Source organism: Pinus tabuliformis, chromosome 2_2 (genome assembly GCF_031772625.1).
Source record: "Pinus tabuliformis cultivar Carrire ecotype Pingquan chromosome 2_2, CPIR1, whole genome shotgun sequence".
Classification (NCBI taxonomy): domain Eukaryota; kingdom Viridiplantae; phylum Streptophyta; class Pinopsida; order Pinales; family Pinaceae; genus Pinus; species Pinus tabuliformis.
Genome location: NC_142300.1, coordinates 1,284,234,690 through 1,284,257,801, shown reverse-complemented (window position 1 = coordinate 1,284,257,801; position 23,112 = coordinate 1,284,234,690). Strand labels below are relative to the sequence as shown.

The following is a 23,112-nucleotide window of genomic DNA, read 5'->3' as shown; positions in this document are numbered from 1 at the left end:
ATCGAGCCCGTCGAGATGTAGGATTTGTCAGATTCCATGAATGTGCCGAGAGAGTTCCCAATTCTCCTGAAGATATCTTCGGACCAATACTGAAGAGGCAGGCCCGGTAGTCTGACCCAGACTGGCCCAATTCCAAGCAGTTCCGTCTCCGGGTCGAAGAGGGGCGTCCAACGCTTGAGGAGGACCGGAGCTTTTTCAAAATGCCAAAATGATGAAAGTACCCAGCTCGTGTGGTCCGCCCTTGCGAACCTTAGTGCGAACCATCCTCTCACGAAAGTCTGGACAGATGGGATTTCCGCTAGATATTGTCCCCAAATCTCCGTGGCCCATTGCTTCAATTTTGCCGCTGTGATATGTCTGCCCCGAATCCGGCCAACAAGGACACGGTCCGCCAAATCCATAGCGTCCCCCCACTGAATATCCTCTTCAAGCCTCAGGAAGACGTCCTCGGCTCTGGATTTGAAACAACGTTGTTTCTTTGAGGGGCGGGAGGACATGCGGCCCGGGATATCAGGTGCCTGTGAGCCCGCCGGGGGGGGGGGGGAACAGGGGGGGTGGGTGAGGGATTGACCCGGGGGTGGGGATGGCTTCCGGGAGAGGGGGGATGGCGTGATAGCTGCCAGAGGGGACGGGGGGGGGGGGGTAGGGGGGCGATGGGAGGGTTAGGGTCAGCAAGGGGAGGGTTTTCCACGGGATGAGCAGGGATCTCCACGGGATTTGCAGGGAAATGGGAATGAGAGGGTAAAACCGGCAGATGGGGAGCGGCGCCGTTCGGGGAGGACTGAAAACATTCCGCAAGGAAGCCGAGAGAAGCCGGGGAGGGAACAACAAATGAGTTCCAGGAGGAGGGCTCGCCAGGGAAAAGTGAAGAGGGGAGAGACGGGTCGATAGATGGAGAGAGATTCTCAAGGCTGGCAGACATATTTCCACTGTGCAGACCCCCAGAAGATGTGAACGTGGAACGCCAGATGGAGCTTTCCGCCAGCGGGGAATCCGAGTAATCCACCTCTTCAGAGTCCATGTCGACAGCTGCTTGAACCCTCCTCGAAACCTGGTAACCGCCTTGGGTCGGCACCGACAGTGGGGGAGACCGTTAGGGTTATGCAAGTGGATCGGCAGATACACAGGTCGCTCTCGCAGGTTGGAGAGAAAACGACTGCCTCCGTTAGCTGTCGGCGGATCAGGTAAGTCAAGGCGCCGTTCCGATGAGTGGAGAGAGCAGGAAGCCAGGTAAAAAAACCTAGGGTAAAAAACGGGGGAGCGAGGGTAAAAAGTGATGAGGAGCCGCGGGTCGAGAGGGATAAGAACCGGCACGGAAAAACAAATAAAAGGGGGAGTACGGGAGTGAGGTGGCTACAGGGCCGTAGAACGGCCTGTAACCCCTGTCATGAAGGTTCCATCAGCCCATGTTGCAGAGCCGGAACCCCTTCGTCCATCGTCGGATTGTCCACTCTTCTTTTATATATATATATATATATATATATATATATATTAAAGTGTATATATGTTAATATAAATCATATTAGTTAATCGTAGTTTTTATCATTATATATATTATAGTATATATATGTTAATATAAATCATATTTAGTTTTTTTTTGGTGACTAGCGAAATCGGCAACGGCGATGGTATTGTACTCGCGTTACACGGGGTCAAATCCCACCGGCTGCCACTATAACTTCTAGGAGAAACCGCCCAACCTGCAAGAATGGCCCTCGGGTAAGACGAGACTCGAACTTGTGACCTGCACAGTGGCACAGAGGACTTAACAAATCGTTTGCTGGCACGAGACCAAACCTCTAGGGCAATATAAATCATAATAGTTAATCACATTTTTTTTTTTATATTAAAGTGTATATATGTTAATATAAATCATATTAGTTAATCATTTTTTTTTTACTATATTTAAACCGAGCGACAGATATACTATATAAACCTGGCTTAAACCAAAAATATTAAAAATTAAACTTGATAATTTATAAAATTTTTAAGAATAATATTATTTTTAAAATAAAAACCCGAAACAATTTGATCGCAATCAAAGGGGGATTTTAATGTGCACAAGGTAAAAGCCGTATCAATACCGACATCCAGCCAGGGAATCCAGCGGTGTGATATCGAAAGCCAGAGATAGAGTCCACTTTCTTTGAAAATCACACCAAGAAATGAGAACTCGCAAACATAAATCTCATAACTGCCACGTGGACAAGTCGAAAAACAACAAATGAGTTGTGTTTTCCTATTTCTCAACAATAACATGTTGATCTTTAGAAAATATGTCGTATAGTGGAAAGGGGAAGACGAACAGGAAATAATGAAATCTGGTCGCAGTCGTTAAAGAGTGGGTAGTTTGGAGGCCGTTCGCTTATACTGCAACTTGGAGTTGATAAATTCTTTTCCGCAAAGGTCGTCTTCCCCAATAAGTAGTGCGTTTTGGCGCTTCCCTCTGGTATCAGATGATTAACTAGTGCGCGATTTTCTCTGTGGGGGGAGGGTTTTGTTGTTAGGGTATTGTTGTTATGAAATTGGAACCCTTGGAGGTTCAGCCATCGACGGCTGAATCGAGAAATATTAACAGAATCGGAGGAAGTGTAGGAGGAGTGCTCATGGAGTCGGAGTCACAGTACAGCGGGAGCGCCGGTGCTCCACCGAATTTCGCCTTCGCGTTCAACGACAGCAACTTTTCGGATCGCATTCTGAGGATCGAAATCATGGCCAGCCCGACGGAAAGCAAGTCGGATGGTGAGGGTTGCAACAGTATCGCGGACTGGGCCAGGAACAGGAAGCGCAGACGAGAAGATATCAAGAAAGAAGCCGGTACGTTTTAATTTCGCTAATTTGTGATGATGTTGTTCGATTCAGGGCAACTATTGTTACGGCTTACATTAAACCTAGAAAAATTCCATATATCTTTAATTTATTGCAAATATAAAATCTAGGATTTTCACACATTTTATGTCCATCGTCAATACGTTATATGAGGCACTTCAAATTCAACTGTTATTTAGTAAGGAATGACTGGACTCAATTGGTGGAAGAAAACAATGTTATTGGGCACCAAGAGAAGTATGCTGCCTACTGCAGGCTATTGAAGCTCATGTATATACCCCTTCACAAGTTCTTACAAATTTCCGACCTATCAAATATTGGAGCCTAAGACATGCATCCTCGTTTTTTGCAACCGAATGAGGATAGTTGTTTCTGAGATGGTCTATAATTTTTTAATTTTTTAACGCGGTCAAAGATTTTTACGCCGACTTTGGTTGTGATCACTTGTTTTGCTTTTTCTTTTTTCTTTTTAGTTTAAGGATTACCTTTAAATTCAAACAGCGGAATTACAATTTTGGGTGGGCGACAGAATTGCCCTCTGTGAAAATTGAACCTTCATGACTGGCCTTACCCAAAGACTAAGTTTGCAATATAAGAGAAATGAGTAAGTAGATTATTATTATGATGGAAATGATAGGTTTTCAACATAAAGAATAATTTATCTATTTATTTTTTGAAGTTAGGCATTTTGTATTACATAGATAAAAAATTTTCTGCTATTAATCTGTCCGAAGGGAGACTAGACAATTAATCTGCCCAAAGGGAGACTAGACAAGGGTGACTAGACCAGTAACATAAGTTCAGAATCTTGAGGTTGCTAAGACCTTGTCTACAGGTTGGCTGTGTCAGACCTTCTCATACATTGACATGAGAAGACCAAAAAGACTACCAGTACTACCAGCAGCAAAAAAACTAGCAAGTCATAACAATTATTGGGCAGAATCTCCAGGCATCTGTGCTGGCCAGTTACTATCCTCATCCGAAGAGAAGGAAATGTTGGCTGACATCCTGGCTAGAATGGTTAGCTTGCGGTCTATTTTGTCAATTTTCTCTTCCATCTCTGCCAATATGATAGAATTATTCTGCTGAGTCCTCCTGTATCTCCAATGATGCTTGCAATATTCAAATGATGTTTAACCTTGTATTTTCTCTTCCATCTCTGCCAATATGATAGAATTATTCTGCTGAGTCCTCCTGTATCTCCAATGATGCTTGCAATATTCAAATGATGTTTAACCTTGTGCTGGCTACGTGCCATGACCGATGTAATGACATGTGCAAATGCAATGCGCTAAATATAGTAAGAACTGTAGTCTCTTTTCGTGTGAGCTGACATCTTATCAAGGCGGGATGTAATGACACGTGCACAAGCAATGCGCTAAATATAGTAAGAGCCATAGTCCCTTTTCGTGTGAGCTGACATTTTATCAGGGCGGGAATGCTCACTTCTAAGCACCCTCCTTAGGGAGACTAAGTTTACAATATAAGAGAAATGTGTATGTAAATCATTGAAGTTTACAATATAAGAGAAATGTGTGTGAATTATTATTATTATAATAGATTATGAACTTTGCAATATAAGAGAAAATTATTATTATTATTTTAACAATTTTTGTTGTTGTTGTTGAGAAAAATGACTTTTAAATCAATTATTATTATTATTATTTTAACGGTTTACTCATGTTATATTTTAATTGAACAGGGAGAGTAATTTATTTAAATTATATTATTACTATTATCTTAACTGTTTATTTATGTTATATTTTCAATTGAAAGGGGAGAGCATCTTTTTCTTCTAGCATATAATGTCGGGTTTTCTAAGTTCTTATCGCTGACAACAGTGATGTTCAAAGACAGACTTTCTTTTGTATTATCTCTGGCTGTGCTTTCCCTGAACTGAGTTCCAATTTTACATGGGAGACCTTTCATCTTTGTTGATTGTTTTGGTGAATGAATTCAAAGTTTGACTGCAGACTTGAATATTATGTATGTGGCTCTCAAATGCATACACAATAGTTCGTTCTGATACGCATAACTGGAAATTCATCTTCATGCCCTTGCACAAAGGGCCATAAGTTGATTTTATTTTATGTTATAGTTGGCAGCTGTTCTCTGTATTTGGTTTTCATGTTTTGTGTTATGTCTTAAAGATTTTTCTAAAAGCAGTTTCTGACATCTGTCCCCTGAAAATTGAGCAATTTACATTGCGAGATCAAATTTTTGTGGCAACAAGCGTGCTGAAGCTCCCTTCCTATTGAGGAGCGTTTGGATCCTCCCTAATAGACTGGGAGCTTCTGCGTGCTCCTGGGCACGGGGCCCAAAAACCATGAAAAACCATATAGAATTTGTCACCAATGCTCCCTGAGTAAACGTATGTCCATAACCTTAATTTTGTTCAAATTCAGTAATTAAAAAGCAAAAAGCTTGCCTTGTCCTCGTGAAAAATATGCCTGTGGAACTTTGATGAGCTGCCCGTCTATGGTTGGTTGGAATATTGAAGGAGCTGCTAGGGTTGATTCTTGTAGCTTTGTCTGAAGTTGGAGCGGCATCAGTGCTCATCTACAGCATTATCATTACCTTTCCCGGCCCCCACGTATTTTCGATTCCAATTTTGCTCTGCATTTCTCAGTTCTGAGTTATGAGCTTGCTTATTCTACTTTCTTTGGTTAGTGCTTATAATGTTGATGGATTGAAGCTTATTGTCTAATCACAATGGTATATTCAGTCTGAATGTCACTCCCGCAATTTTTATGTTGTTGGGTTGGAGGTTGTTGTGTGATCAGATCATCAGAGTGGTTCACTCTATCTGGATGTTACTTCTGCAATTTATTTTGTTGTTATGTCATGCTCACTGATTCCTATTGATGTTGTAGCTTCCTGCACTGCTAGTTTGTTTCATAGTAATTAAAGTTTTAAGATTTCCAGATGGAGTTCTTGAATCTTCTCTTTAGTAGTATGGCGCTTCTCAGAGAATGGTATAGAAACTTGTGTCATTCACCGAGGTTCACGTTCCACCTTAAGGATTGAATGTAGGTGAAATGTGAAGCCTTTCTATGCAGATTTCTTGGGTGTGAACAGTCTGACTATTGACAACACAAAAAGGAGTGCACTTCCGTGCCTTTGCATATCATAAGAATCTGTTCGAGGGAATGAACCATTGCTTACAGAGGACAGTAACCCTAGTATCGGTTTTCTCTTTCTAGCATTTCTCTTTCTTTTCAAATCAACTCTATGGCTGATCATATATTTCCAGGCAGGTTACCTTGAAGTGCTTCATTTAGTAAAGCTCCAGAAATCAGATTTTGTTTCCACAGTTCATCATAGTCCATATAGAAATTGCTCTGGCGGATTAGTCATCACGGAGGTATACACATACTTTTAGAGCAGTGGATTAGTCACCAGAAGTCCCAGTTACAAGTTAGGCATTGTAGACCACAGTAACTTTTAGGCATCAATGATAATCATAAGATTTTTGGTGATAGAAAGAATGAATTTACTGTGTTTTATTAATTATTAGTGGTTGGGGCGGTGCAGTCAACTATCTGATGGCTAACCAGAGCCAATTTCCCTATATCTTCCAAGACTCTGTTTGCCCCATTTCACTAGCAGATCATCCATTCCTTTCCTTCTGCACACAGATCTTGACCTCCCGCAGACCCTTCGAGCGTCCCTCAAACCACCTTTTTTTGAAGATGGGAATTTAGATGACTACCTTGTCTATCCTCCACTAGCTTCTTCCTCGTCTTACCTGTTTCTTATCTCTTGACTTAGACTCTTCCAAATACGATATGCTCTCTTCGATTATTGGGGATGTGATATTTTGATCCTACTTCCACATCACTAGAGCTCCTTCATCATCTTCCAATTCTAGGTTCTTCCCTATGAATTGTTGGTATGATGAGGAATGCAAAATTCACTATTGGCAACTTTGATATGGCCTCCTTCACTATTTAGCCTGACCTCATACACGCATCTTTAGAGTTCTTGTCGTTGCCTTCTTTGTTGCAAGAAATGAAAATTTATCTCACAAAGGTGTGGATTACACTCTTCTCTCCTCTCCCCCACTGCCTTTTGGTCTACCCCGTTAACTTATGTGACTACCCTCTATAGTGTTCTTAGGTAGACTCAGGTTTTCATCACCTTCCCTCTATCCTCATGTCACTCGTTTTCCTATGTTGACGTCCAATGAGCAACATGTGAGAATAACACTAATAGAGCTGTTGATGAAGAAAAACTCTAGGTGGAACTCTTCAAACATGGTATGTTTCCTAGGGATATTACACCAGTAAATCTGGTTGTATAACATCCAAAACACTGGCAATTTTATTTATGATTGCAACAACAATCAAAACCCTAATCAACGGACCATCCTAATAATCAACTTACAAGACTGCTTGTAACCTAAGAATCAGCTTAACCAGTATCTCTATTACTTCTGTTACTTCAGTGATGCTCCACCGAGCTTACTGACTTGATGTTGCCTTCTTCTGCGGTTTCAACTGCTCCAAAATCTTGATGCTGTTGAAAAAATGGAAACCTTGTTGCTCAATCCTACGTCCCGGTTTGTTCTCTGTTGCCTCAGGGTAGCTTGCAACCTAACCAGAATTTAGAGGGTTAGACTGTGGTCTCTCTACATTTGTCGCAACTACAATTTGTAACATTTGTTGTCAGTGTTCACAGAGGGGGGGACTTGCTGCCAATTCGGCCTTCACATCCACATATTGCTGTTTGGAATAAAATTTTTATCCTTCACTAATCTGTTGTACGGGAGTCACTTCTTGATGTAATCCCCTGGCTGGGAGTGTGGATAGATCCTCGCTTCTCTTGTGGTTGACTGCCGTAGAGGAATCCCTAACCAAACCCTCACACCTTTAGGGATTGACTACCACAGATTAAGCTCTGACTAGACCCTCGCTTTCTTGTAGTTGACTACCGCCGAATAAGCCCTAAGAAAGCCACAAAAGACACAGTGTACTAATATGGCTAGGACCAAATGTAAGATGCCTCAGAAAAGTATTCCAAATGGTTGAGAGAAAGAGAGGGGATTGGCTAGGGTCTGATCATCACCACTGAAACCAATCAAAGGAAAAAGGGATCTTAAAACCCCCTGCAGCCTTGGTTCATAAAACAGAAATATCCAATCAACCATGATGAGAATAATGATTCTTCTCTCTCTTATTTATAGACTCTCTTTAGGGTCTCTTCTCTTTATTTTAATTTGAGGAGTTACAAGATTCTCTCCACTTAGCCGCATTTCTGTCTTACATCAGAAGTTTTGCCCCAATTACCCCAATTTACCCAATGTTGCCCCAAAAGCATTGGATAATGGGTTCCCCCCTTTATCATTGACTATAGCCTATGGGGTTGGATAGGTTACTTTGTCCTCTCTTGGGCAATTAATTAGTAGGGAACATTATAGTCCCCCCTTCCCAACATTGCTTGCCCTCATGCAATTGCAAACTCATGTACTGCAAAATTTGTCTTCTTTCCCTTGTGGCGTCCTCTTCAAGTAGGTTCTTCCATCGAATGAGATATTCCGAAATCATTCTGCTGCTCAATCTTCTTTCTCGAGCTTCCAATATTGCTCTTAGAATCAACTCTAACTCCCCTTTCTTGTGCAACGGCGGTAGCTCAATGGACACTAGAATTGCTGTCGAATCATTGGAAAAAATCTGTGCTGTGGAATAAACAACTTCATTCCTTCTGTTGGAAGTCCCTCTGCTGTTTTTGGTCCAATCACTGCTTTCATTCACTGAATCATAGATAAATTCTGGGTCAAGAGTGCAAATATGTGCTACTGCTGAATCAAGTTCTGCTTTCAGCCATGCATTTTCAACCTCGATTTTACTTGTTCAAACAATTTCATCACCATCACGTCCTTCATCAATCATCTAGGGTTCATATTCTTTACTGGCATTTATAGGGATCTCTTCATTTGGTACTGAATGATAGCTACTTTTAGATGAGGAGAATGAGTTTTCCACCTGCAGATTATGATTGCGCTTAGGCAGCGGCCCTATTAAGGCTTCTAGAGTCAAATCTCAAGCACTCCAGATCATCAGCATCAATGTTTAAGTTGGTGTAAAATGGTACTATATTAACAACCCACTGACTAGGATTATTAAATGTCCCCATAGCTGCTAAGACATCCCGAGAAACATATGCAAGCATATGTTTTAAATGCTGTTCCTGTTTGATCACTTTAGTCTCTCTCATTCTAGCCATTTTTTCTGCTATCCGGTTTGCCCGCCCCATATACAATTTCAACAAAGCCTTCCTCTTAACCACTTCTGTAAGGCAGGTCTTATATGCGGGATCAATTTTGCGAACCAATTTAAGCTTAGCAAATATCTCATCCTGATGAATCATAGCTTCATTGAAGGCTGACAATTGAAATCATATATCTCTTATACCAGATTGAAGGGACAACACCTTCTGCATGCTTGTGTTGGCACGCAGTCTTCTCATCCTTCTTTGCCTGGCAAAATTCAAATAATTTAGACAAATGCATGACTGCCTGCTTCCATTCTTGGCAAGTCGCTTCTGTCATGAACATGATACATAGGACCAAATGCAGACACTGTATTATGTCTAAGTGAAGCTGATAATTGGCTCCCCACACAGTCATCAACAATCTTCCTTTCGGTATTTACATCTTTAAAATTCATAACATTTACTACAAAATTCCAATTGGTTGAGCAGATGACCAAGTTCACGAAATTGCTCATTAATTGCAATCATATTTGTTAGAAGATCATTGAACTTCCCGTTGCTGTATTGTTGTTTAACGTCCTTCTTCACACACTTTTCAAGATGTCTCTTACATCCAATATGTCCTGGAATTTTTCCCTTAATAGGATTACCATCAGTGGACCACCCTTCTAATCTCTGTTCCATAAGATCTATAGGAAAATCTGCTTTATTTCTTTTATGGCCATTCTGTTAATTTTAGGCAACAATGGTATGTTTATGCTTTAGAGCAATTTTACTTCAATTTCTTTATTAGCCCAGTATCAATATTCAGATCAGAAATCACATCAATCAGACACTAGGAGTATCTCTTGGTTGTACATTCGCCCCGGATCATACAACAAGACCTCCTGATGGTTCAAGAGGATTTTGACAGTGAACTTGTGCCCTATTCGCTCCCTTTACCCTCATCAGTCCCATTGACCTATTTTTGTGGTCATTTGTTAGACGCTAATATAATTAGCTTATCTTTAGATGATCCTGGAATCTTTTTCACAGTGATTCCAAGCAAGGTCCTCTCTTTATATTTTTACTGTTTTGGTTTAATGTTCTGCTACTGTTTATCTTCTCTGGTGAATCTCTGTTATGAAATTTGACAATGGATAGCTTGGTAACAACCATGAAACCCTGAAAAAGCAGTAGCATAGAAAACAAACCTGAATAACAACTCCAAAAACGAATAAAAACCTTAAGGGTAGTTGCTTTGCACCTTAAGTAACAGTGACAAAGAAAGGAGGAAAAAACTATGAAGAGGTATCTTGAAGGGTGAGAAAGAAGCTGTAACAGTGACTTGCTTAGTAAAACATCGAAATACACCCTTTGTCTTGATGCTCTAGATGCATAATTGTGACCTGCTTTTGGGTTGTTTGTCACTTGCAGTCACTGTGGCAGAGAAGAAATTCACCTTGGAAGAAAAAATGAGCCAAATCAGGGTTTTGGGGTGTTTTATTGTTTTCTGGCTGAGTTTAAGTTGGTCAAATAGAATCAAACTCAGTAATGCTGTGCTTAAGTCACGATTAACCGAGATCCACACCAGTAAAACTTGTGCTGAATGAGTCAAATTTGATCAACCATGTATTTGGCTTTGGCTGAACCATAAAATCTATTTTCTGGCTGGGTCTGAGTCAAACTTGTGATTCAGTGAGTATGACATGTGATTCCTACCTTGCTAATTCTTCTCTTCCTTTTCTAAGTTTCTTGTATGATTTTTTAGTTAGATATGATATTCTTGGGAGTTGAATTGTGCCCTCCTTTGTTGGTGGCTTGATTTTACATACCAAGTTGTCTTGCAGTGTTATGGACCATCTTTTAGAGACAATCTATACAATTTCAATGACACCAACTCATTAAAAATTTAAATGCTTGGTATATGCGTGTTTATTTTCTCTACATTTCTGCAACATGGCCATTTTACAAACAAACAATTTTACATACCAGAAGCGAACAAATGAAAATAGCTGAATGCCATGCTCTTGAATTTAATATGCAATAGACAGAAGCATGCTTTTAAACTAGTAATGCTCTTATATGACCACAAAATTACGTTCATGATATTCAATTTGACATGCAAGAGACGGTATAGAATTATTCTCAGCTAACTGCAAATTTTTTGTTATCTTTCAAGTTGGTTTATGTGCAAGATAATGATTTGATAGAAGAGATACAGCCAATCATTTTGTGACATGTTGAATTGCTTTTGGAGAGGGTGAACAGTCACTGTCAGGGCTGGTCTCAACTTAAAGAGCTTTGTCTACCTAGCATGTTTAACTGTCAAGTTTTATCTTTTAAATATAACATGGCAACTCTCCAGGTACCCAATGGGTGCTGTATTTGATTTTTCGTTTTGTTCTCATATTTTAAAAGTTCGATATAACGAGGATTTAGTTACCTTTTCAGGTATTTTAGTTGGATCATTAATGGGAAGTTTGAATAAGATCCAGACATGAGAAATTATGAGAACAAGTTTGAAGTCTTTGTGGAACAAAGTGTTTCTCGTATTGTGATGTCTTCACTAGCTTCGTAGAGAGTAAACGATCAGTCTTCTTTCCACTATTTGCTCTTCAAATTCTGGATCCATGCTCATTGTACATCCTTTGTTCATATAAGTGTTATATTATTTTCAAAATTTCAACACCGATCAGTCTTATTTGCACTATTTGCTCTCCAAATTCTGGATCCATGCTCATTGTACATCCTTTGTTCATATAAGTGTTATTTTATTTTCAAAATTTCAACACCATGTTTTGATATCAGGCACAATGAGTTTTATTGCATTTCTGTTGAGAAAAATATATTTTTAAACTTTAATTCATTCGTTTTACTTTAGACTTAATTATATTTAGCATCTCTTTCATTTCTATTATGCTTCAATTTGGGTTATAACTTATTTTTTCCCTTTCTTTTGAGACCGCTATCCAACTTCCAAGTAAGATATTCTGAGCTAAACCTCTATAACTTACAAAAAACATATACTGCTGAGAAGTCGAAGCAACATGTATTTGTCTGGTCAATAATTACTAATGGGAATGATTCCAGCTTCTTAAACTGTCAATCTAATTGACAGTAGGGATTTTTTTGGAATCATTAGAAATGCTCGAACATTTGCGACACATTTTAGAAGGCAATGACTTTTTTTATTTATTGGTTAAGTGTTTATTTGATATACATTATGGCTATGGAGGTGATGAATTGTACACCGACAGGGTTTCTGGATGGTTGTGAGGAGCACATAATGATCAGTGGTCATCCAGACACTGATGATGCAGCACCTTATGAAATTCCTGATGAAGAAGCAGTAGCAATGATTGAAGAATCCCCTACAAATGTAGCAATGCTCTCAAGTCCTGGTGGTTGGTACCTTTTATTGCAATGAATTAATTCAGCAGTAAATTTTTTAATAGATTTAGACTGGCACTTTATCTTGAATTACTGAGACTGAGATTTTGTTTATGTAGGCTGTATATATTCATTCTGTGTAACATTGTTACTTATGAATCAAAATTCTATAGATATAGTTTAGAGAGGCATCATTTATCAGAAATTGTGTACAAAATTGCAGAAAATGCTGACCAGTGAATATCCCATAAGCTGTGATAATCATATACTGAGCCATAATGAGAGGTCATGCTAGACACAACTGCTTGTGCCAAAACACAGCCAACTTATCTAAACCAAGTAAGTTACTGAAAATATTTGCAACCCACCTCTGAGTGGAGTAACCAATCAACAATAGAGCAAGTTTCACAACTTGCCATTCAGTTGTCTTCTCAATGCACCATGTACCAAAGATGACCACAATGCTTGCATTTAGCATGGTTAATGCCAAGTCATTAACCATCTAATCTTCTATTGACTCATTAATGGATTGGAGTGACCAATGACTGAAAAATATATAACCTATAATTTTAATACAGAGTTTGGCTTGTCTAAGAAAGATACTTTTTCTACACCTTTCAAACACAACAAACTGTTAAAATGGCAACTAGGGCCAAACTCCATGTGGAACACCTTATTTATGGCTTCTGATATTTTTCCTAGATTCCTCTCATCAAGAGGTGTAGGATTGATCTAAAGATCATTCGATTCCGAAAGTATTTATGGAGATATGAATTTATTTTGATTATGGACAAATTGTCAATGTTGGCCAGCAAACTCATGTAGGCTTGGAAGCCCAACAGTCATGTCGATTCAACCTCAATGTTTGCATATAAATACAAGGAACATTCTCCTCAATTGGACAATTCAATTCACTCATCTTCTCTCTCTCCTATGCGTAAAAGGAGCCCCCCTCTCTCACACGTGTGGCTGAAAGGAAGACGCAGAAAGGATGCTAGGGCAGCAGGTTATCTCTTTGACCAGCGTTGACCTTCCAGAAGTGCGGATTGGGTGTGGTTGCCTCTCCTAGGCAGGCCACAATTTTTGGCATGAAAATCGAGGTGATCTGACCTTTGGTTTGACTGGTGTTGACTGCCCTAGTTTAGGGCTACAATTGACTTCAGAAATCTGCTAATTGAGTGTACTATTGGGGCTGTTCAACGGTTGTTTCTTCAGGCTGTTCGAGGACAAGTTGACCGGAAATTGACCAAGTATTTTAGAGGTCAATTTCAGCTAGTTTGACCAAGTTTGACTTTGCTAATCTAGGGTTTGCTGCTGCTGATATAAAATTACAGAATTAAGATTCTGTACTATTTCTCTCTGCTGAACTATTGAAGATAAAAGAAAATTTGATCAAAGGGTTTCCCCGCATTGGGGTTTGTCCCTGGCTAGCCGCCACATCTTGTGTCTCTTGTTTTGGCTTGTTTTCTGTTGATCATTTAATGTTCTATCTGCACTTTACTTAATGTATATGTGATTGCTAATCTGTGGGTAATAAGAAGAAAAATAAGTAAACTGCTCTAATCATAGAACATACCATAATTTAACACAAACTGATGCTGAAAAACAAGGTTTCTGAGCCCGCTATGACCTATATTGAGACTGACTTGTCCATTGCAGATTTAGTTGAACTCTGCCATTCTTTATGTTCAATTTTCAATTCGACCGGTGTAACTAAACTCCCATCACTGGCAATATTTTTTCTTGCTTTGCTGTAGAAGCCATTTTGCTTTCACTCTCCTTATGGGCATTCTTATATTCTTTTTCAGCAAACACCTTATGATGATGACTTTACTGCAATAACAAATAAACCAAACATATCTTCCTTCTATTGCTCACTTTTTTTCAATGCCTTCTCCTGCTTGGCCTTTCTCTCTTAGTTGAGGAAGGTTCTTTCATTGCAGTTAAAATTGGCAACTAAGGCTAAATTCCACCTTGGGACAACTCATATGATGGAGATGATTATTGCATTGGATTCCTCTTTTCGAGAGGTCCAATTTAGATGTAAAGATCATCTCATTCGGACAAGCAGAAGTTGAATTTATTCTCTCTCATGCACAAATTGTCAAGGTCGGCCTTAGTCAAATGTAGGCTCAAGAAGCCCAATGGATGTGTCTCCTCACCCAAAACGAATTGTATAAATAGGAGTGACCTCTCTCTTCATTTGGACATCACACATACACATATTCTTCTCTCTCTCTTCTCTTGATTGGTTCGTACAGCTTGGGCAACCTCTCTCTCTCCCACGTGTGGCATAGAAGGACAAAATTTCAGAAGTGAAACTGCAGGCTGAAATTTCAGAGTGTCGACCAACGTTGACTAGGGGTTGTTTGACTGTCTTTGACAACATTTTTCGGGCAAAATTCCGTTCTCTTGTGGTGGCATTCTCTGGTACAAAAACAGAGGCAATTAAGGCTGTTTGACTTGCGTTGACCGCAGGGTTGATTGAAGTTTGACCAAAGTTGACTGAGTTTTTGTTGGCTGTTTTGGGTTGACTTTGATCCTTCTTGAAGACTGAATTGAACTGCTGTTGACTGAGCTGCTTGGAGGAAGTTTTGTTGCTGATTTGACTAGCATTGAATTTTTGGTTAGCGCTGAAGTTGACTGCTATTGACTGTTGATTTTGACAGGGCTGTTTTCACTGTGTATTGGGCAAGTGAATTTTGTTCTATGTATTCTCTTTCTCTGCTGAATTTTTGAATAATAATAAGAAGATTTGATCAAAGGGTTTTCCCCACATTGGGGTTTACCATTGTTGATTCTATTCACAAGCCTTTGGTTGTCTATATTTCTGATTTCGAAACATCTAAGGAGATGTATGACAAGCTAGTTGGGATGTTCAAAGTAAATAATGCAAATCAAGTTCTCTTTCTTAAGAACAAGTTGAAAAACATCAAGATGGATAGAGGAGAATCCATTCAATCCTGCTTTATGAGGATTATCGAAATCAAGAATGATCTCCTATCTATTGGAGAAGTTTTTGGTGACAGGGAGCTCACTCTTATTGCACTTGGAGGCCTTACAAGAGAATGGGATGTGTTTAACACTACCATCCTCAACAATGATAGGATTCCGAGATTTGATGAATTATAGGCTAGATGCACTCAAGACGAAATAAGGAATGATGGAAAGAGACAAGCCCTCAAATGGAAACAATCCTACCGACTTCTCCACTCATGCTAAGAGGAAGAGCAATGTTGGTCTAAGAAGACAAGGTCAAGGTTTCAAGCCGGGATTCAAAGAAGGAAGAAAAGGGAGATATGCTTCAATTGCAACAGGTTTGGCGACTTTGCTAGAGTAACACTACCATCGTCAATAATGATGGGATTCCGAGATTTGATGAATTATAGGCTAGATGCACTCAAGACGAAATAAGGAATGATGGAAAGAGACAAGCCCTCAAATGGAAACAATCCTACCGACTTCTCTACTCATGCTAAGAGGAAGAGCAATGCTGGTCCAAGAAGACAAGGTCAAGGTTTCAAGCCGAGATTCAAAGAAGGAAGAAAAGGGAGATATGCTTCAATTGCAACAGGTTTGGCCACTTTGCTAGAGACTGTCCTCACAAGAAGGATACTCCAACAGATGATAACCATAGCGACAACTATAAGGGCAATGGCAATCAAAGGAACAACAAGTTCAACAACATAGGAAAGAAGAATGCTCCCACTGCTCGAAATGGAAATGGTCGTCCTCCCATGAAGTCGAGAAACTCCAGGTATGAGCCATGTACGTTCGAAGACGCCGTGAAGCACCAAGTATGGAAGGATATGATGAATGAGGAGTATGAATCAATCTTGAAGAATGATGTCTGGGATGTGGTTCCTAGACCCAAGGACAAGTCAGTGGTCACTTTAAATTGGCTTTACAAAATCAAACATGGAGTTGATGGGAGTGTTGAAAAATTCAAGACCAGGTTTGTTGCTCGAGGATTCTTTCAAAAGGAAGGAGTAGACTATGACAAGATATTTGCATTGGTTGATTGATACACCACTATCCGATCCATCATTGATCTTGCTGCCACTCAAGGATGGAGCCTACACCAAATGGATGTCAAAACTGCTTTCTTGCATGGATCACTTAAGGAGGAAGTTTATGTAGAGCAGCCTGAGGGTTTCGAAGTTCAAGATCGTAAGACACATGTATGCAGGTTGAAGAAAGCCCTCTATGGGTTGAAGCAAGCCCCTAGGGCTTGGTATGAGAGGAATGACAACTATCTTATGAAGTTGGGATTTACAAGGAGTGATGTTGACCTGAACCTATACTTCAAGGTTGAAAAGGACATGCCTCTCATTCCAGTCTTTTATGTGGATTATCTCTTTTTGATAGGTGATGACACTCTCATTCATCAATGCAAGAGGCAGTTCGCTTTCGAATTCGAGATGAAGGATGTAGGACTGATGCACTACTTCCTAGGACGAGAGGTCTGACAAAAGCTAGGTGATATTTTCCTTGCTCAAGTAAAATACATTGTGAAGCTGCTTGAGAGATGTGGGATGGTGGATTGCAAGTCCGTATCTACTCTGATGGAACTCAACTTCAAGAAGCTATGTGGAAGTGCTGCTGGGCCTGGATTAGCGAACACTTTCGAGTATCGTCAACTTGTGAGGCCCTGATGTTCTTGGTCAACTCCCGTCCTAACATATGCTTCGATGTGAACACGTTGAGTCAATTTATGGTCGAGCCTCATCACAGTCATTGGATTGCTGCTAAGAATCTCTTCAGATATCTCCGGGGCACAATCCACTATGGTCTGAGCAAGAAGCATAAATCGGTTGCTTTAAGCATCGTCGAGGTTGAATATATTGTTGCAAGTATGGCCTGTTGGGAAGCTGTTTGGTTGAGGAAGCTCTTCAACGAGCTCTTTGAGCACGTGTTGGATACCGCCGTGATCTTCTGTAACAACTAGTGTGGGATTTGCCTTTCAGAGAATACCGTGTTCCACGATCACTCCAAGCACATTGATATCAGGTACCACTTTATCCGGGATATGGTACAACAGGGAGCTATAAGGCTCCAACACGTAAGGATGGATGAGTAGGTTGCAGACATTCTCACGAAGCCTTTGTGGAAGGTCAAATTCTTAACCTTTTGAGAGAGATTTGGAGTTGTGGGAAGACCGTCCTATGAGGGTCCCGTATGAGTTGAACTTTGAGCTCTGGGAGCTCCTGGGGGCTTGGGGTACTTCTTGGAGCTATGAGTGACGATAGGGTGAGTGGTTCACCTTCCCCTAGTGGTGGCGATATGTATAGGGTGAGTGGCTCACCTTCCCCTACGATTGCGAACACATGTATGTAGGGTGAGTGGTTCACCTTCCCCTACGATTAACATATGCATAGGATGAGTGGTTCACCTTCTTCTATGGCATATGAGCGGGATGAGTGGTTCACCTTCTCCTGCTGGTGTCCCATCACACATCCTACCCATAGTGTCTAGGACTCATGGGAAGTAGGAGCGAATTTTCAAAACGGGGAGCAGTCAGGAGCTATCCCCGACTGCTCCTCAGTTGGAAAAGTCGCTGCCAACCGGTGGAAAGCGAGGCCCGCGCGGCAGAGAGAGAGGCGACGACGGCGTAGGAGAGATTGAAAGGGAGGGAAAAAGGGAGAGGGAAGGGGAGGGAAAAAGGGAGAGAGGGAAGGGGAGGGGCAGGAAATAAATTGACCCTCTCCCATCCCATTATTCACTTCATCTCATTGAGAGAGCAAAAGAATTTGAAGAGAGAGTAAGAGAGATTGGAAAGAGTTTGAAGCATGGAGAGGAGCTTGGAGGAGTTTGAAGAGCTTGCAAGGGGAGATTGGAGCTTGTGATTGGAGGCCAAAGAGGTAGGATCTACACTCTAATCTAGCAATTTTTTTTATGTTCATTGCTAAATAAATAAATAAAATAACTTCTCTATTTCCCATTCCATATTTTTGTAGATTCAAAACTTCAAATTTCAAACAACATGGTTATATTGCTTGGCATTTTCTTCTTCTTGGTTCCTTTTTTGGTTATTATGGTGTTGGAGAGTAGAAAAAGCAAGGTTGAACATGAAGAAGGGGATGAAGAAGTGGGTTATAGTGGATTTGATGAAAACCTCGGAGAGGAGTACCTTGGTGAGGAGGAGATGGAGGAGGGTGAACATGATCAACTCAAAAAACTAAACAAGACCAAACCCCATTGTGGAAATATGTTACTAGGCCTGAAGCAGGGAAAGGGGGTGGAACCACTAAATTTCACAGCCCCCTTTGCAACAATAATTACACAGGTTCATTCACCCGTGCCAGAAAGCACTTCTGTCGGAAAAGGCCACGGGATGGAGATAAACAAATAGGAACCAAAACTTGTGCAGGCGTGTCAACAACAAAGAGAGCCAAATACATAAGGGAGGAGGAGGAAGCCCAATACAAGTCCAAAAAATCAAAGGGTTTCTTTGAACCAAGCTCATAATCACATGCACAAAGAACTCCTTCAACATCCTCCCATGGCAGTGGATATTAAAAGAATGTTGAATGAATTAATTTCGAATGAGCAAACAGCTCAATCATAATACAGAGATATTTACAATAATAGAAACATCAGATTTCTATGTAGAATATAGAAACACTCAGTTTCATCAAAGAAACTGCTAAAAGAATATAAATAGCAACAACTAAAAGGAATGAGCATTAAATGCTAAATAGGAATATTCTAATATATTCTAATACCCTCCCTTAATGCTCAATCTATTTATAACACCAATAGACCCTCTGAATTTTACAAATTTATCAGGACCAAGAGGCTTGGTGAAGATGTCGGCGGGCTGCTCTGTTGTGGGAACATATTGCAACTGAACTGAGCCGTCTTCAACAAGCTGGCGAATGTAGTGACAATGAGTTTCCACATGCTTTGTTCGTTCATGAAAGACAGGATTCTTGGCAAGTTTGAGCACTCCCTGATTATCACAAAACAAAGAAGTAGGCCCTGTCTGAGAAACATGCATATCTGCCAGCATACGTCGAAGCCAAACTGCCTCACAGGATGCCTTAACTGCTCCCCGATACTCGGCTTCTGTTGAGGAGAGAGCCACTGCCTGTTGCTTCTTACTAGTCCAAGTAACAGCACCAGATCCTAGATTAAACACATACCCAGCTGTAGATTTACGGTCATCAACCGAACCGGCCCAGTCAGAATTAGTGTAACCACTGAGAATAGGATTGGAACTTCGAGTGTATAGGAGGCCATAATCAGAAGTGCCACGCACATATCGTAGCACACGCTTTGCTGCTTGCCAATGATCAGCTTTAGGAGCGGACATGAAGCGAGAAATGTAGCTTACTGCAAAACTGATGTCAGGTCTGGTAGCAGTAAGATAGATGAGACTGCCCACTAATTGCCTGAATAAAGTTTCATCCACAAGGGGAAAGGATGACTGAGCTGAAAGTTTGAGCCCTGGTTCCATAGGAGTTGTGGCCGGTTTGCAATCCTGCATTCTGAATCTGTCCACAAGATTTTTGGCATACTTGGACTGAGAGAGAAAGATCTGATTTTTAGTCTGCCAAACTTCAACCCCCAGACAATAATGAAGAAGCCCCAAGTCTGTCATCTCAAAAGTTCTGCATAAATCTTGTTTGATCCCATGGATCAAATGTGCAGAGCTGCCAGTAATGATAAGATCATCCACATAGACAACCACAAACAAGATATCATCACCAGTATGCTTGATGTACAGGTTTGCATCAGAAGGGCTCCGCTGAAAACCCTGATCTGTCAGGTACTGATCAATTTTCATGTACCAAGCCCGAGGAGCTTGTTTCAATCCATAGATTGCTTTAGCTAACCGACACACTTTCTGTTCTTGACCAGCAACCTTGAATCCTGGAGGCTGAGTCATGTAGACTTCTTCTTGGAGATCACCATTTAGGAAAGCACTTTTTACATCCATCTGATGAACTTTCCAATTGAACTGAGCTGCTAGGGCAAGAACAAGCCTTATGGTACTCATCTTGGCTGTAGGAGCAAAAGTCTCCTCATAGTCGATGCCTTCCTTCTGTGAAAATCCTCGAGCCACAAGCCGAGCTTTATACTTGTCTATGGTTCCATCAGCTTTGTATTTCACTTTATACACCCATTTGCAGCCTATGGGCTTTTTGTCTGCAGGAAGATCAGAAAGTGTCCGTGTGTGATTCTTCTGAAGACTCTGGAATTCGGCTTCCATAGCCTGTTCCCACTCAGATGTACCCTTAGCCTCTGAATAGGTTTGAGGCTCAAAAGTACTGTGCAGGTTAGCCATAAGAGCAAAATTGACTGTAGACTGTTGTCTGCTCTTATGTCTAGAAGTTCTGCCTTCAAGGAGCTCATCATCCCGGAGATCACCAATGGTTTTAGCCCACCATTTTGGTCGAAGAGTAGAAGAAGTAATAGCAGAAGTAGAGGAACCAATATCAGGAGGAGGTGGAGGAGACTCAAGAGCAATAGGGGCTGCAAGAGGAGGGTTATTTTTTGGAGGAAGCTCAGATAGAGTATGATCAAATACTGATGCTACATCATCCCTCCCATCAGGTGGACCGACCGGAAGAAGAACACTATGAGGCTGATCCTCAGAACACTGCTTAGAAGAAGAAGACTGAAAAAATCCTCTGTCTTCATCAAATACTACATCCCGACTGAAGCTAAGACGACCAGTGGCTATATCTATCAGCCTATAGGCCTTGTGATGATCACTGTACCCTGTCATCATGAGTTTCTGGCTTTTGGAATCCAACTTAGATCGCTTAGCAGCTGGAATCCAAACATATGCAACTGAGCCAAATACTTTGAGGTGACTGATCTTAGGCTTTCGGCCAGACCAAACCTCTTCAGGAGTCTTCCCTGTAACAGCCTGAGTGGGTGATCTGTTAAGAAGATAAACAGCAGTAAATACTGCTTCAGCCCAGAATTTGTTTGGAACACTCCTGTGTTGTAGCATGGAACGAGCCATTTCAACAACCGTGCGATTGCGACGCTCGACAACACTGTTTTGCTGAGGAGTGTAAGGAGTGGTTAATTGACGTTTGATGCCATGGATATCACAGAAGTTGGCAAACGCTGAAGAACAAAATTCCCCCCCATTGTCTGTCCTAAGGGTCATTATGTTACAACCAGATTCTTTCTCCACTAAAGTTTTAAACTTCTGAAAGGTACTAAGAACATCATATTTATTTTTTAAAAAATATACCCACATCTTTCTACTGAAATCATCTACAATAAGTAAAAAAATTTGTAAGCAGTGATAGAAGCTGTATTCATAGGTCCGCAAATATCAGCATGAAGTAACTGAAGTACCTTAGATGCGCGCCAAGATTCTCCATTTTTGAATGAAGACCGATGTTGCTTTCCCGCTTGACAGGCGCTGCATACCCCCAACTGCTGAGTCTGAATATCAGGTAATCCAGACACAAGTCCCTCCCTAGAGAGCTGAGAGAGATACTGCATATTGAGATGCCCATATCGCTGATGCCATAGAGTGCTGATAGGAGAAATACGTGCTGCTAGAGCCACTTCTGGAGAGTCACCGGTGTCAAGTAGCCTGTATAAACCATGATCTTCTAGGCCAACAGCAACTGTTAAACTAGACTCCCTGTCAATAATGGAGCACTTGTGGGTACTGAAAACTACATCAAGCTGAGGAGAATTCCTCATAATCTGGCTGACAGATAGCAGATTAATTTCCATACCAGGAACATAGTATACATTCAGAAATATAAGTGTGCGCCCACTAGACTGAATTTGAACTGTACCTCTGCCAGCTACTGTGTACTTTTCACCTCCGCCAAATACCACGGAATCACTGAAAGGTGAGAAGTCAATAAACCAGTCACGCCTGTGAGAAAAATGACGTGATGCGCCAGAATCAATGTACCTTGCAGAGGAAGGAACATGATCTGAAGACCTTTTAGCCATAAAGGCGTAAAAGGCAGACTCTGTCTGCTCGGAATGTTCTGCAACATTTGCTGTTTGATGTGGCCCTCCCTGTTTCCTCTGTTCAGAAGCAATCCTCTGTCGGCAATCTTTCTTCATGTGACCGAACCTGTGACAGTAATTACACTGCACACTTTTCTTCCGAGCAGGATCAAAAGGCTGAGAGGAGCCTTTCTGCTGAAAGGACTGAGAGGACTGATATTTTGCAGAAAATGCATTTTCCGAGGACACTGATGAAGCACTACTACCAAACTGTTGTTTCCACCGATCCTGCTGCAGAAGTTTGGTACATAAATCTGGAAACTTCAGATCAACATTTGTGGTGGTAATGTTGAGCGTTTCAATGAAGTGTTCATAAGATTTCGGTAGACTTTTCAAAGTAATGACTACCATATCTTCCTCCTCCATGGTCCGACCAATGGCTTCGAGCTGATCTCGAATGTCTTTAATTTTGTTGAGATGTTCCTGTAAAGACATATGTTCGTCCATCATGATGGAGAACAACTGATTTTTGAGAAAAAAAGCTCTGCTTTTATCAGATGTCTCATGCAGTTCTTTCAACTGTTGCCAGATTTCAGCAGCTGTCTTGCCAGAAGGGATCTGTGGTAACTGATCATCAGCGACAGAGAGCTTGAGAAGCATAACAGCCTCTCGATTTCGATCATCAAATTTATCTTGATCGGTCCCGGCTGTACCGGGATGAAGCTCTTTGCCCAAAATGAGTTGATCAAGACGCCTGTA

General features: G+C 41.0%; 1 protein-coding gene across 1 annotated transcript in view; it reads left to right on the top strand.

Annotated features, from left to right (window-relative positions):
- Positions 1-2,207: 2,207 nt before the first annotated feature.
- The window catches only part of LOC149198163 (BTB/POZ domain-containing protein POB1-like), a 99,307-nt gene continuing 78,402 nt past the window's right edge, over positions 2,208-23,112 (top strand). Inside the window, exons 1-2 of the mRNA XM_089406141.1 lie at positions 2,208-2,817; positions 12,282-12,428. Of these exons, the coding sequence (XP_089262267.1) occupies positions 2,520-2,817; positions 12,282-12,428 (445 nt within the window). The 5' untranslated portion in view covers positions 2,208-2,519. The remainder of the gene's footprint in view (positions 2,818-12,281; positions 12,429-23,112) is intronic.